General features: G+C 44.9%; 1 protein-coding gene across 2 annotated transcripts; it reads left to right on the forward strand.

The window, feature by feature from the left end:
- The first annotated feature begins 5,535 nt into the window (after nt 1-5,535).
- Nucleotides 5,536-10,985, forward strand: LOC123104850 (uncharacterized). 2 transcript variants are annotated; one of them, XM_044526763.1, is made up of 4 exons: nt 5,536-5,949; nt 6,960-7,248; nt 8,107-8,223; nt 8,313-10,985. In XM_044526763.1, exons 2-4 carry the CDS (start codon nt 6,961-6,963, stop codon nt 10,500-10,502), a joined length of 2,595 nt encoding a protein of 864 aa, XP_044382698.1. In that variant the 5' UTR covers nt 5,536-5,949; nt 6,960; the 3' UTR covers nt 10,503-10,985. The 2 variants fall into 2 exon arrangements, with proteins under 2 accessions (XP_044382698.1, XP_044382697.1); XM_044526762.1 differs by having other exon boundaries at nt 5,798-6,297.
- Nucleotides 10,986-16,626: the final 5,641 nt, after the last annotated feature.

The following is a 16,626-nucleotide window of genomic DNA, read 5'->3' on the forward strand; positions in this document are numbered from 1 at the left end:
GCAACTTCTTTATTTCACCTTCGATTACCTCCTTCGTGAACCCAAGGTCGCCTGGTCGATCGATCACCTCGAACACCAGACTAATCATTGCCCGTGAAGTTGATACTCTTTGTTTTTAGGCAGCCGTGTCGCCGTAATGTTAGCCGGTCGTCCGCGCAGTAGCAGTCATCGGTCCTGATCAAACCGCAGATCAGCACACGGAGTCACACGCCGGCGACAGCTCCGGTCCATCGCCCCTCCCCTCGCCCGGAGCACCGCGTGTCAAGAATGCCCAAGATGGGAACTTTTGTTTGGTACCAAAGCAAATCAAGTCCACCAAGCAAGGAGGTGTGTAAAAAAAAGGTCCACCAAGCAAGGAGGTGTGTAAAAAAAAGGTCCACCAAGCAAGGGAAGGAGGGGAAGGTTGTTGACCTTTTGGGTGTAACACTGGCCGGCCCATCCGAGAAAGCAGGCGAGGGAGCAGCGCTAGTGGCCCACGACGTCCACACCACCCATCCAGCCGTACCCTACCTGCCTCTCGCGGTGGCTCGACACGCGTGCGCGCGCGGCGAAGCGTCTCCCCCTCCCTCCCGTGCTCTTTCTCTGCCCTGCTGCGGCGGCAAGGAAAACCCCCGCCTCCGCCCGCCAGATTGGGATTGGGATTGGTAGGTGCCCGGCCACGAACTCCTCTGCTCCTCCCTCCATTGCCGAGCCGGAGACGATTTCTTTCTTTCTCTCCACGGAGGCGGAGATAGATAGACGAGATAAATACCCCCGACCCCGAGCCGAATCGCAGCCGTATCCAATCCCAGCCCAATCCAATCCACTCCAATCCGAGAGCGGCTGCCATCCCCTCCTCCGCTTAATAAATCAGTTAAGTAAATCAAAAATGTTTTTAAAGTAAAATGTTGTCGGCATTTTACTTTAAAAACATGTTTATCTAAAATGTTTTAAAGTAATTCAAAAATCTAAGCGGTTAAGTAAATCCTACAATATGTTGTGCAATAAATAGCGCGACTACAGTTGTTCTTAACCAATTCGCAATGCATTTAGTGACTATCGCTAAGTAGCTCTAGTTGTTAGCCAACTTGTGCACGAATGTAACGGCACAAGTTCGATTCCTCAAAGAGTCCACATTGGGGGGGGGGGGGGTGGGGGGCTATAAAATACAATCCGTGTGCGCTGCACGATCATGGGCCGACCCAGTAGTGAGTGCAGGCCCTGCTCGCCCCTATCTCCACCACTGGGGGGCATCATAGCTACCTTTAGTGCTCCTTAGATAATAATTACATCATCAATGAGATACGAAACAATAAAACTAGGAGGGTCATCAACCCACACAAGGGGCCAGACTTATACTGCTTCGCTAAACAATGTGCAACACAATTGGCATCCCTATTACAGAAGGTAAATTGCACTGTATTGAAAGATAAATTTTAGACAAAAATATCGTCATAAAATGGAGGGGCAACCCATCGAAGAAAATCCTCCTGTCTGGAGGGTTTCAATAACTTGTAAACACTCTATTTGAATAATGATGCACGGAAGACCCAATTCATTTGCCAATTCAACTCCTCTCATAACGGGCTTGCATTATAGGTGCATCAACTATACATAATATATATAGGTTCATTGTAGCCAGCCAGAGTTCTTCTTGCATCATCCCTAGAAACCTTACGATGCGGAATTCACATCGAAAGTTGCACCAACATTAATCATAATGAAACTCTCCATGCATGTTCAATTGGTCCTATACACCCCCTCTCATGCATCAACAAGTCCTATCAATTAGTATACACTTTTCATCTACGAGATGTAAGCAGAACTAACTTGATACAAATATTAAGGGGAGCAACATCGTTTGTGTATCTTTGATAAACATTGATGCTTCTCAAACTGTCATTTTAATGAAAGCTCCCAAGTTCCCTCTAGCAAGGAATAGTAGATTTTTATTTTTATTAGTACTACACTTGTATACTCTTTATTTATTTGCCCACAACTAAATAATAAAAAGTAGTTGAACATGCATCGATTTAATTTAAAAATGTATTTACGCCTGGAAATCACTAATTGCCAATTGAATACGCAAACATAATTTTGGAAAAAATGACTAAACTAGCTAACTAGTCATTGCCAGTGTAGTACTCAAAGTACTTTACATTCCTAGAGGACGAAGCGTCTCAGTTGTAGTGTCGTTTCTCTTTGGCGAAACAAGGTCACTAATACAAGTGTCAATACAAAGAGTGCCATTGAAGCCACACGACTGACAGATGCATGTTCCTATTGCCTCTCAAGCCCACTTAGTGCAGGAAGACAATTCTGCTAAGCAAACGAGACTAGCATATGTAACCATTGAGAAAAAGAATGTTCGTTCAAGGTGAGGTGCGCGGTGTTGTGGCAGTGAGAAAAAGGGCTTGCTCTCGACCGTCTTAAGTAGAAGCAGAATCGATTGACTGGTACCTAGGAATGTGCACCCTTTGCAGTACTATGTTTGGTGCTTTTTTTTGAAGTAAATTCATTGATGTTTGGTTAGCAATCTTGGCACCGTACATGTACACTCAACTTTTGAAACCAAACCCTAATACACCCACACACCCACAGTCTACAGTAGTCGTTGCCCTTATCACCATGCATGCTCCATCAATTGGGTCCACGCGCCCATCGCGCATGCCTACAAGGCCTGATAAATGGTTGGTAACCATACCGCAACTTCTTTATTTCACCTTCGATTACCTCCTTCGTGAACCCAAGGTCGCCTGGTCGATCGATCACCTCGAACACCAGACTAATCATTGCCCGTGAAGTTGATACTCTTTGTTTTTAGGCAGCCGTGTCGCCGTAATGTTAGCCGGTCGTCCGCGCAGTAGCAGTCATCGGTCCTGATCAAACCGCAGATCAGCACACGGAGTCACACGCCGGCGACAGCTCCGGTCCATCGCCCCTCCCCTCGCCCGGAGCACCGCGTGTCAAGAATGCCCAAGATGGGAACTTTTGTTTGGTACCAAAGCAAATCAAGTCCACCAAGCAAGGAGGTGTGTAAAAAAAAGGTCCACCAAGCAAGGGAAGGAGGGGAAGGTTGTTGACCTTTTGGGTGTAACACTGGCCGGCCCATCCGAGAAAGCAGGCGAGGGAGCAGCGCTAGTGGCCCACGACGTCCACACCACCCATCCAGCCGTACCCTACCTGCCTCTCGCGGTGGCTCGACACGCGTGCGCGCGCGGCGAAGCGTCTCCCCCTCCCTCCCGTGCTCTTTCTCTGCCCTGCTGCGGCGGCAAGGAAAACCCCCGCCTCCGCCCGCCAGATTGGGATTGGGATTGGTAGGTGCCCGGCCACGAACTCCTCTGCTCCTCCCTCCATTGCTGAGCCGGAGACGATTTCTTTCTTTCTCTCCACGGAGGCGGAGATAGATAGACGAGATAAATACCCCCGACCCCGAGCCGAATCGCAACCGTATCCAATCCCAGCCCAATCCAATCCACTCCAATCCGAGAGCAGCTGCCATCCCCTCCTCCGCTTAATAAATCAGTTAAGTAAATCAAAAATGTTTTTAAAGTAAAATGTTGTCGGCATTTTACTTTAAAAACATGTTTATCTAAAATGTTTTAAAGTAATTCAAAAATCTAAGCGGTTAAGTAAATCCTACAATATGTTGTGAAATAAATAGCGCGACTACAGTTGTTCTTAACCAATTCGCAATGCATTTAGTGACTATCGCTAAGTAGCTCTAGTTGTTAGCCAACTTGTGCACGAATGTAACGGCACAAGTTCGATTCCTCAAAGAGTCCACATTGGGGGGGGGGGGGGGGGGGGGGGCTATAAAAAAAAATCCGTGTGCGCTGCACGATCATGGGCCGACCCAGTAGTGAGTGCAGGCCCTGCTCGCCCCTATCTCCACCACTGGGGGGCATCATAGCTACCTTTAGTGCTCCTTAGATAATAATTACATCATCAATGAGATACGAAACAATAAAACTAGGAGGGTCATCAACCCACACAAGGGGCCAGACTTATACTGCTTCGCTAAACAATGTGCAACACAATTGGCATCCCTATTACAGAAGGTAAATTGCACTGTATTGAAAGATAAATTTTAGACAAAAATATCGTCATAAAATGGAGGGGCAACCCATCGAAGAAAATCCTCCTGTCTGGAGGGTTTCAATAACTTGTAAACACTCTATTTGAATAATGATGCACGGAAGACCCAATTCATTTGCCAATTCAACTCCTCTCATAACGGGCTTGCATTATAGGTGCATCAACTATACATAATATATATAGGTTCATTGTAGCCAGCCAGAGTTCTTCTTGCATCATCCCTAGAAACCTTACGATGCGGAATTCACATCGAAAGTTGCACCAACATTAATCATAATGAAACTCTCCATGCATGTTCAATTGGTCCTATACACCCCCTCTCATGCATCAACAAGTCCTATCAATTAGTATACACTTTTCATCTACGAGATGTAAGCAGAACTAACTTGATACAAATATTAAGGGGAGCAACATCGTTTGTGTATCTTTGATAAACACTGATGCTTCTCAAACTGTCATTTCAATGAAAGCTCCCAAGTTCCCTCTAGCAAGGAATAGTAGATTTTTATTTTTATTAGTACTACACTTGTATACTCTTTATTTATTTGCCCACAACTAAATAATAAAAGTAGTTGAACATGCATCGATTTAATTTAAAAATGTATTTACGCCTGGAAATCACTAATTGCCAATTGAATACGCAAACATAATTTTGGAAAAAATGACTAAACTAGCTAACTAGTCATTGCCAGTGTAGTACTCAAAGTACTTTACATTCCTAGAGGACGAAGCGTCTCAGTTGTAGTGTCGTTTCTCTTTGGTGAAACAAGGTCACTAATACAAGTGTCAATACAAAGAGTGGCATTGAAGCCACACGACTGACAGATGCATGTTCCTATTGCCTCTCAAGCCCACTTAGTGCAGGAAGACGATTCTGCTAAGCAAACAAGACTAGCATATGTAACCATTGAGAAAAAGAATGTTCGTTCAAGGTGAGGTGCGCGGTGTTGTGGCAGTGAGAAAAAGGGCTTGCTCTCGACCGTCTTAAGTAGAAGCAGAATCGATTGACTGGTACCTAGGAATGTGCACCCTTTGCAGTACTATGTTTGGTGCTTTTTTTTGAAGTAAATTCATTGATGTTTGGTTAGCAATCTTGGCACCGTACATGTACACTCAACTTTTGAAACCAAACCCTAATACACCCACACACCCACAGTCTACAGTAGTCGTTGCCCTTATCACCATGCATGCTCCATCAATTGGGTCCACGCGCCCATCGCGCATGCCTACAAGGCCTGATAAATGGTTGGTAACCATACCGCAACTTCTTTATTTCACCTTCGATTACCTCCTTCGTGAACCCAAGGTCGCCTGGTCGATCGATCACCTCGAACACCAGACTAATCATTGCCCGTGAAGTTGATACTCTTTGTTTTTAGGCAGCCGTGTCGCCACAATGTTAGCCGGTCGTCCGTGCAGTAGCAGTCATCGGTCCTGATCAAACCGCAGATCAGCACACGGAGGCACACGCCGGCGACAGCTCCGGTCCATCGCCCCTCCCCTCGCCCGGAGCACCGCGTGTCAAGAATGCCCAAGATGGGAACTTTTGTTTGGTACCAAAGCAAATCAAGTCCACCAAGCAAGGAGGTGTGTAAAAAAAAGGTCCACCAAGCAAGGGAAGGGGGGGAAGGTTGTTGACCTTTTGGGTGTAACACTGGCCGGGCCATCCGAGAAAGCAGGCGAGGGAGCAGCGCTAGTGGCCCACGACGTCCACACCACCCATCCAGCCGTACCCTACCTGCCTCTCGCGGTGGCTCGACACGCGTGCGCGCGCGGCGAAGCGTCTCCCCCTCCCTCCCGTGCTCTTTCTCTGCCCTGCTGCGGCGGCAAGGAAAACCCCCGCCTCCGCCCGCCAGATTGGGATTGGGATTGGTAGGTGCCCGGCCACGAACTCCTCTGCTCCTCCCTCCATTGCCGAGCCGGAGACGATTTCTTTCTTTCTCTCCGCGGAGGCGGAGATAGATAGACGAGATAAATACCCCCGACCCCGAGCCGAATCGCAGCCGTATCCAATCCCAGCCCAATCCAATCCACTCCAATCCGAGAGCGGCTGCCATCCCCTCCTCCGCTTAATAAATCCCAATCGCATCGCCATCAAATCCACTCCAATTAATCCACCGCTTCGCCTGCTCTCCCAAGTAACAAGATCGACGCGCCGCCGAGGCACCACACGAATCGACAACCAAGCGCCGCCGCCCCACAAACCGCCGGCGCACGCACGTATGTTCTTTCCCCTGCTGCTGCCGTACTACTAGTTCATCCTGCCGGCCAGTTTGTTTCTTTTTTCGAAGAAGAAGAAGATAGGGTTGCTGCGCCAGTCGTGGCGCCGCCCGGTCGGCCGTGCTCTGTTTGCTTTCTTTTTAGAAGAACAAGATAGGGCAGCCGCGCTAGTTTTTCGCCGCCCGGTTCCGCCGGCCAGTCAAATTTGGATCCACGCGCGGTCGACTCCCGGCTAATCTTAGCCTTTTTTTTTCGATTTCGATCTGTATTTTCATGGGCGGGCGGGAGGCAGGGGGTAATAGCAACCTGAAAACAACAAAGGCGGTTTTGCTTAAGAATCATCGTCCACGAATCATATCAAATCTGCCGTCTTTTTCAAGACTACGCCACCACTGTTCTTGGACCCTTTCTTTTTCGTCTGCTCTTTCTATCTTTATTATACCACAAAAAAAAAATAACATACTGAGATGCGTCCTTCCCATGGACCACAACCTCCGCCTTTTTGCCTTCTTTTTGGGGGTTTCCTCTGCCTATTAGCTCACTTCCCGCCGCATTTGGAATCAAATGTGCGCTCTGTGGAATCTGCCACTGTTGTTTCTGTAACCAAACCCATGAATTTTGTTCAAGGTTTATTTACCTCTGATCTGATTTTTCCTGCGCAGGATGAGGTTCCAGGGCCCCCGGTGTTCGTTCCGGGAGGACGCCGCCGACATGGCTGGCGCCATCTTCATGTCCAACAGCGAAACGAGGGATCACTGCTTCAACACCGGCGTCTTCGGGCTACCGCCAGAGTATGGGCCCTTTGTGGCCAATGTCAAGCAGGGGATGCCCCTGTTCCTCTTTGACTACACCTTCCGTAAGCTTTATGGCGTCTTTGAGGCCGCCTCCGATGGAAGCATGGATATTAGCAGGACCACATTCCGATCCACTGGCCGCACGTACCCCGCACAGGTAATTCGCTCTTGCCATGACCCTCTTGATTGTTGATCAATCATAATCATTATGGTTCTGTTATGTATACTTTCCCCGTTCTATTGCTACCGCGGGTCTTATGCAATTGATCGGATCATATATATATCCCTTCAACACAACATAGGTCATCGAAAAGATCTCGGACGACTCACCAAAGCACGAAAGCCAGTTAGAAAATGGATTCCTATTTGAAGAGTGCCTAACCGCATGGATAAGCTCACATTAACCCGTCAATTTTGGATCCAATTCGGGATTTTTCTTGGGAAGTTTCGGGAAGAAATTGGAATGTACACCCTTGGGCTTAGGAAACACTAGTAGCTAGTGATTGAATCATATCTGAAGTGTGAAATGCAATGACCCTTCTTTGCGTATTAATCCAGCATAATATGCTACTATCAAACCCTTGGGCTTAGAGAACCCCAACAAGTAGTGATTGAATGATCTATGAACTGCAATTGCCAGTGCTATGTTTCTTGACTGTTAATAATCATAATATGGTTCTGTTATGTTACACCATTGGGTTCAGAGAACTCGAGAAAGTATTAGTTGAATGATCTGTAAATTGCAATTGTCATTTTTTTGGTTCATATAAAGATTCTAAAGGCTCATTTACAACTGTATTTAAGAGTTGGTGGGGTTATGTATTCTGACGTACTGCTGAAAATCAGTATTCATCTACTAGTAGCCACTTATAATGGGGAACATCGCGTAAAATGTTATGTTGAACTGTCTAAGATTTAGTTGCCGGGAGCTGTTGCTTTCCTTGTATTGCTGACTGCCACTTACTGATTAGCGATAATAACTCTTCATTTGGTTTTGAGCTGTTGTTTCCCCTAGGTTTGCTTCAATATTGTTTGGAAGTGCAGACCGCTCACTGAAGATGAGTTTTTTCCTGCAATAGAAGAGAACTACTATATCTCAAAAAAGTTCTACTTCGACCTTTCCTATCAGCAGGTTTGCTAAGAAAAAACTTAATACTTTGAGTTTGTGAACCTTACGTTTGCAAGGTTATTATATAATTTGGTGTTTTTTTCCATTTGCAGGTCGTCCAGCTATATGGCTTATTTGACAAAAAGAGGGTAGAGCACCCTATTTGCAATTATTCAACAAGTGCTAATCTGGAAAAGGAGCATTCAAGCAGAAGGAGACCAGATAAAAGGAGCTTGTCTCCCAATAGTCCTCCTTTTTCTGCTGATCGTTCCCACACTTTGATACCCTCGAGTACCCCAAAGATCTCAACTGTCGAAACAAACTGCTCTGCTTCTACAAGCATGCATCTAATTGCACCACCTACTTTTGAGACACAGCCAAATGTGTCAATGCCCTTGGTAACCAAAGCTTTTGGAGCCCAGACCGCTCCCATCTACGGCAACCAGATAAAATTACCTTATCATAGTCAACAACATCTCCCAGATGTTTCAGCAATAGATGGCACTTCAACTCAGGTGTCTGCTCCTTGCTCTCAGGCAGCTAAATACCACCAAGATCAGTTTGTGGCAAATCAGTCGTACCCATCATCTGATGATTATCCGCACAATAGCTTGTCTTCTGGGTGCATGACACAAGGCCCAACTGATGGAGTTAGGTTGTCAGTAAAGCAGTCATATGGAGGCAGTAGCTTGTCATGTTCTCGGTATTTAACTCAGGTTCCAACTGGTGATGAAAGAAGCTATTTGACCTCAACTCCATATTTCCCATCATACCATGATTCATCTCTGGAAAGTCCGCAACACAATGCTCACTGGAAGGATGATTACGACATTAACTGCGACCAATGCAGAGAGATGTATGCATCTGAGCGTCTGCATTTAAACAGACGAAAATCTGTTACACCTCCAGAATCAACTCAGCTAGGTATTCCGGCTTACCCTGAAGCTCCTAAAGTATCAGCGATCATTCAACATAAAGAAAGCTTTACTGGCTACATCCCAATCCATGATCGCCCTGAGGACTTGGAAAAAGAACAACAGAGGCGTGATTTTAATCGTGATGGTTCAGCCTCATCAGGTTCTGGACATGAAACATTAGCCTACATTTCAGATCGACCATATACTGATCATGATGTTGGATCTGAAAGCAAGATGGCAGTTCCTAGTCAGCGCCCACAAAAGAATGTGTTTTCTCGCTTATCAGTGAAGCCACAACTACCTCCCCAAGAAGTTACGGGTCCTTCAATGAACCAATTGCTCTATTTACTTTCTCAGAGAACAAAACAGTGGAGCAACAAGAGTATAAGTCCTAGAGAAGATGTTTGTAAACAGCTGGTCCGTGAACAGGACATGGACATGCCCTGTCCTCTTCCAGAGCTAAACCTGCCAAGTGGACTAGAAGGAGAAGAAAGCGCAGATCCTCCCTTCTTGAACTTCAAGAGGCGCAGCAAAGCGGCTGGGCTGGATACAAACGTAGAAAAGGAGGTTACCGACAGAAAGAAGAGAAGAAAGCTTGTGCGCCCTTCTTTTGGAGTAAATAACACCACTGGTACTTCTGGAAATGATCTCCAAGGGAATGCCATAGTTGAAGTGCGCCCTTCACATGAAGAAAATAACACTACTGGTAATTCTGGAAGTGACCTCCAGGGGAATGCCATTACTGAAAGGAATCAAAGCCCTGCTTCCATAGTTGAAAGGAATCAAAGCTCTGCCTCCATGGTTGAAATGAATCATAGCCCTGCTGCCATAACTGAAAGGAATCAAAGCCCTGCTGCCATAGTTGAAAGGAATCAAAGCCTTGCTTCCATAGTTGAAAGGAATCAAAGCCCTGCTGCCATAATTGAAAGGAATCATAGCCCTGTCGAAACTGATGGTAACAAGTTCATCATTGACCTAAATGAACCGGCATCTGTAGAAAGTGATCTGGCAGAGGATGGTAGCATTGCACCGTGTCCTGTTGCTACCAACACACAGACAGAAAAATCCTGTGAAGTAGATGTCAAAAAGCAAAACTGCTCAAATTCGGCCGGGGTAATCACCAAACAAGATGTACAGTCTGACAGTGGTGCACCTACAGAGAAGATTACACTTGATCTGAACATTACAGATCTGAACACAATGGACGAGGTGAAACTGCAAGCGATCCTTGGTTCATCATTGTTGCAAGCACTTGACAAGCTCAGAAATAGCAAGTCCAACGACGACTCCAACAAGGCTAAATCAAGCGCCTCTGATAAAAATAATAACAGCCAGGTGAAAATGGAGATGAAATCCGAAACGAGCACCAGACATAGATGCAATTGATAGTGTTAGCAAGACTGCCCCTACTCCAGCTGCTGGATAAGAAGAATCCTCAACTATCCAGTTGTGGAGTGGAGTATACCAACAGTAGGATGTTACAGTAGTAGTAGTATCGTCCTTTCTAGTTTATATAATGCATATCTGCTTTGTCTTGAGTCAAACCCTTCTAACTTTGACCAAGTTTATATAAAAAGTAATATCAACATCTATCTTCTGTACTAGATTGATGTTGATTGTTTTTTCTATATACTTGGTCGAATTTAAGAGAGTTTGGCTTGAGACAAAGTAGATATGTCCTATAAACTGAAGAGTAGCAGGTAGTGGCATACGCATAGGTGAAAGAAAACCTATATTTTGCATGATATTTTGTGTTTTGGAGGAAGAAAGACAGGCAGTCAGTTTGCTGCTCTGTATGGCTGGCTGTCTGAGGCAGAACAGTTGTTACCTCTTATTACTAATGAAATATCCTTTCCGTGTTAGTGTTGATATTCCTGTGTTGTTTTGTACTCTGGTACTTGGGATCCTCATGGGTTTCCTGTTCATGCCCTGTTTTTCACATGAGGCAATGTAACTTGGAAAACTTGGTTACGCTGGTCGAGGCAAACATCTTATGGCCAGTTTTCTACTGTCATAATGTGGATCAATTTGAAAAGTGTCGTTGACAAATTCAATTGGAAAATTGGCATCAAATCAACTAATAGTGTCACAAAATGAATGAGAAAATGAACCCAAAATGTAACAGGTGAGGCTAAAATGTTTTTTTAAATGTTAAGGTTTCAATTCTGAGAACCTGTGCTACATGGATATGTGATGAGACCAATCTCCAGGATTAGGCATGTCAGCGTGGTATCGTGAGCTGAAGACGAGGGAAATGCCATCGTGGTAGATTGTAAGAGCAACCCTAGCAGACCCCGCATCCCGTCCCAATCCATAAAATAACCGCCAAAATGCAGGTCGGTGTGAAAAAACCAGCCCGATCAGACCCTGCATTCCGCCCCGCCCCGCAAAAAATTTAAGAAGGCGCGGCAAAATCCCAACCCCAACCCGGGAAAACACGGGTTTCCCCCTCGCGGCTGCGGTGCCCTGCATATAAGCGGAAGCGGTTGGTGAGGGGGGGGGGGGATATTTCATCCCGCACTTTCTCCCACCAACCACCTCTCCTCTCCCTCCGCGTGTCGCCGCCGCCCGCCGTCCAAGATTCCGGCGACAACAATCGGCAGGAGCACGCCGGAAGGCCGCCACGCGCAGGAGGCCTCCCATCCCTTTCCCCCTGCGTCCGCGGGCCGCCGGATTTGCAGATCTGCGGCACTTCATCGCGGGCCGCCGGATTTGCCTTTTTCCGGCCGCCGGTTGCTTCCCCAGGCGATGGAGTGGTCGGGGAGCCTCTCCTGCAACCCAGGCAAGGGCGCATCGCCGCATGCAGCCATGGGTTCGTCCGCCTGCCGCCGCCGAAGGTTTGCGGGCATGGACTTGTCCGGCGTCCACCGGGCTCGGCGCTTGCGCAACATCTTTGTGGCATGCCGATGCCGCTCATAGAGTGCGACGACTGCCCGCGCCAAGTGCTGCGGCTCATTTTGGGCATGCCGAAGCACCCCGGATGGGTGTTCTACAAATGCGAAAATAACGGGGTACGTGCACTTGCGGTACCTCGTTCCATAGCTCATTCTTTAGTTCAATTGCGGTAGCTCACTTCGAGCTTGCTCAATGTTTTGTGTAGGACGATGGATGCTCATTTTGGTTTTGGGAAGACCAATACATTGATTTGTTGATAGAAAGAAACTTAATAGATGTTGGTGCACTCCTTAGTACAATGGAAGGGAATGATGCGGCGGCATGTGCAACTAGAGGGGAAGCAACGTCTACTTCTTTGAAACCAAAGATGAAGAATGAAGAAAGTAAGATCAAGAATCCGCATATCAACAATGAGTGCATGGAGAAGATATTGCTTCAACTAGTGGGAGCAGTTATGGAAGTTGGAAAATCTTCTGAAATGCATACTTGTGGTTCTTGTTTTCATTGGTTTTGCTATTCTAGCCAAGATTTGGTGATATCTTTTGTATGTAATGTTGTTGGAAAAGCAAAGAAAAGCATTATACTAGATCAATTTAAGTTGTAAATCTAAGTTTTACGGGCCGGGAGAAGCTGCGCCAGATCAGAACCCGCAGAAGCTGACCCGTAAAAAAACATATTCCGCAAATATGCGTTTTTACGGGTCCATTATACGGGGTCTGTATCTGTCAGCCTGCGCCAGCCCGTAAAAACGGTTTTGCGTGAACTGCAAATGCATTTTGTGGGCCGGCAGGATGCGGAGTCTGCTAGAGTTGCTCTAACTTAACAGAACACCAAACCAAAGAGCATCACAGACATGGCTGCCATTAAGAACCTTCAGCGAAGCAGCTAGTACAATTTGGTCGTCCCAAGCAAAAATCTGAATTCCCATTTGTCACCCAATCCCATGACCTTTTCCTGGGCGTTGGCATAGAGCACGCAGATTCCTTTCACGCAGAGGCCATGGCACTGCCGGCGGTCGGCGATCCACAACCAGTTTTGCACCAAGAGCCAGAGGTTCATCTTGCACTTCGCTGGCGCCCATGACTTCCAGATAATGTTGGCACAAGGAAAACTGGCTGCAACTTGGTTTCGTGACTGGCTGAAGGGAAGGAGGATGGCACCATTTACCACTCTTGTGTTCATGTCGTTGGTGTTAGTTATGGCTTTTAGACTTCGGAACCCTGACGGTGCTTTGCATCCCAATTCTCATATTTTGGGGCTTGCCAGCCCACAGATGTTAGCTCATTACTCGTGGGTACTATTTCCTCCGTTCCAAAATAGATGATCCAACCCTCCGTTTATGAGTAGCGGTACAAAACAAGCATTCCTTACAAAATAAACCAGCACAAAATTCTACAATAGCATGTTTTTTGAAGGTAGCTATACTACTCTACTGTATGTTCCGACCCAAGTGAAAGATAGATCTAAAGCTGAAGTATCAGACTTCTTATTCGGCGGAGCTTGTATTATCAAATATTTTAGTGGGCAGACGGAGAAGGGCAAACAAATAAACTGAAACTAATCTCTTGAATATCAAGATAAACAATCTACAACAAGGCCAATTGACGCACGTGCCCTAACAATGGCCGAAGAAAATGCACAAGGCATGCTTCTTTATTGACCTTTCTCCGTCTAATGTCACCTCATACTAGAAGGAACGCGCTTTGCCGCGTCATCGGTGTTGTTGGGTTTCTTAAAAAAAAAGTCACACTGTTTTAAAATATAAGGTGTACTACTTTTTTAAAAGTCAAATCTTTTAAATTTGATCAAATTTGTAGACAGATAAATCAAAATCCATAATATCGAATCGATCTTTTTAGATTCATCATGAAATGATTTTCCATACTTATTTTGTTTAATATTGTGGACGTGGATATTTTTGCGGTGAACTTGGTCAAAGTTAAAGAAATTTGACTTTCCAAAAATCTATTACCCTTTATATTTTGGAACAGATGAAATATTTAGTTTGGTGGGTGGGGTAAATGATATAGTGTGTTTTATTTTTATTTATAATGCAGAGATTTTGTGGACCTTTCGTGGTGTGACTCCGAGTTATCCGCTAACCAGCCTATATTTATGTGGGGAAATTTTTATGTGGGTGGTTGCATGTACTATATTGGTGCTACAATATCACATGGTGGCGCTTCTTTTTCTAGGTGGTGGGAGGGTGCGCGGGATTGATGTTTTTATAGGCCGATTGCTGTTGATTGATTTGAAAAATTGTTGGCCCGGTCAAAATGTAAACCAAATTCAACATTGAATACCTTAATTGAATGAAAGAGCTTTAAAATGAGCAAACATAGTGAACTAAGAATTGAATGGGAGACCTTGAGAAATCTGTTGACCCGGTCAAAATCGGATGACCCAATTCTAAATTGAATCGGATGACCCAATTCTTAATTGAATACCTCAATTTATTGCGAGGCCTTAAAATTTGGGAGCATAGTGTACAATATAAAAGGATTAAATGAGAGAGCTTTGAGAAATTATTGACCCGATCAAAATCGGGTGACCCAATTCTAATTGGAGACCTCAATTGATGTGAGCTCTTTAAAATTGGGGAGCTTAGTGTTATAGGGGATTACTCCCCATGAAATCATTCCACTTTTTGCAAGGTCTTCCTGACCTTAAATACTGATTTTACAAGAAGAGAATATTTTGCAATAGATTTTGCACTCCATTCTACTCATGATCAAAGTCGGCGCATCATGTTTAGGATCTCCCATGTGTGCTATGGTGAGGAAATCCACTCGGAAAACTTGGTGAATGCTGCTCAAGGCAATCATCTAATAGCTAGCACAGGCTACATCTCACAATGAAAAAGGTGTAGAAGAACTACGTATGGACTACAAAATATGGCACAATAAAACCACTTGCAACTGTGATGACATGGATCGCTTAGAAGCAAATAAATCCTTGACAAACTCAAATGGCAAATTGGCATTAGATCAATGCAAAGTATCGAAGTGAAGATGCGGACCAGGAATAACCTGAAATGTAACATGTAGTGTTGAAATGCTAAACAAATTCATCAAGGTTTCATTCCACACACAGTTATACAATGTAGAAATTTGAATGAAGTAATTGCCAAATGAAATAAATGTATCACTTGGTAAAGTAATGGATAAATTCTATTGTTCAGGTAAAAATGGTATAGGTAGGGGCAGCCAAGAAAAAGGGGACTGGGGAGCCATTGAACATTGATTTTATCCATAACAACCAGCCCAAAAACTATGATCGATGTGTAGCATTCCCAGTCTCATTAGATCTCCTCTCTTGGAGCCTGCAGAGTTATCCTATGTATTGGATGTTGATATATCTCTACCTAACAATAAAGCAGCTATTGCTTTTGATGGTACGTCACTGAAATTACCTCTAAAGTTGGCACAAATAACCCACTATGCCACCGATTAAGTGAGGAGAAAATGGTTTGGTTTTTTTCCGCTGCACCGCCCTTTGGTTTACGAAAAGCCAGCGACCCTCTATTGCATCAAGCAGGCAAGCACCCTACTGGTCAAAGGCCCACCCTTCCACCCGAGAAGACCCGGTATCCCTTTTTTCCTTTCCTTTTTAGTTGAAGTTTTCTTTTTCCTCCCTAATTTTTGTCCGTTAATTTCACCCATCTGGTGTTCCTCCTGTCAGTTTCATTTGTCGGAACCAAGCCAATAGGCCCGCTAATACTACCTCCGTTTCAGTTTACAAGTCCAACACGTATATCTAGGTTGTTAATTTTATCATCCTAATATAAACTATATAACGCAAAAATTATATTGTTTGAAAATAGAACATCTGAAGTTTATATTGGTATATTTTTTGTAATATATAACTTGTATTAGGTTGGTCAAATTGATGACCTAAGAGTACGGGCACGCCCTGTAAACTGAGAGAGAGGTAGTAGATGAGGTGACAAAGAAAATAAGGAATATAACTATGGAAGCAATGGATTCTACGAGAGGCTCCTAAACAGATCATGGGGGAGCGAGAGGGACCCTCAAAACGAAGGAAAAAATTAAAGAGAGATTCAACTGATGTACCCAGCCACACTGCTGGGAGGAATTTACTAAAGAAGGAAAGGAATCTCTAACAAGAGAATATAATAAATCTAGCTCCTAATAACACTCTAGGATTCCTGTGAAAAAAATAACACACCGGGAAATTAATGGGCGAGCCAGGAGGGACCTTCAAAAAATAGGAAAGGAATTAGCGAGAGATTGGGAAAGATTTCGATCAGCAAGGAGAATAGGTGAGAGAGCAAATTGTAAGAAAGTACGCTAAGTAAGTGGGCATATGAAAAAATTATGGGAATGTGACCCCATCAAGCGAAAAATCAAGCATGTTTTTCTCTGGAAAAGAAAACAAGCATGTTACAGTTTTCAGCATGACATTCTATCCATATTTTTTTAATCATTGGGGTCCCTAAATTCACTCCAACCTTATTGTTGGGAGCCAGGGATTATGGGATTGACCCAACAAAAAAGAAGGGATGAAGTAGATTTCAGAATTACGAAAAGTAATTAAGCATTGCTTACCATGTGATTCCCGCGAAAAAATAATTCTGGCTCCTAATAACCCTCAT

Source organism: Triticum aestivum, chromosome 5A, assembly GCF_018294505.1.
Source record: "Triticum aestivum cultivar Chinese Spring chromosome 5A, IWGSC CS RefSeq v2.1, whole genome shotgun sequence".
Classification (NCBI taxonomy): Eukaryota; Viridiplantae; Streptophyta; class Magnoliopsida; order Poales; family Poaceae; genus Triticum; species Triticum aestivum.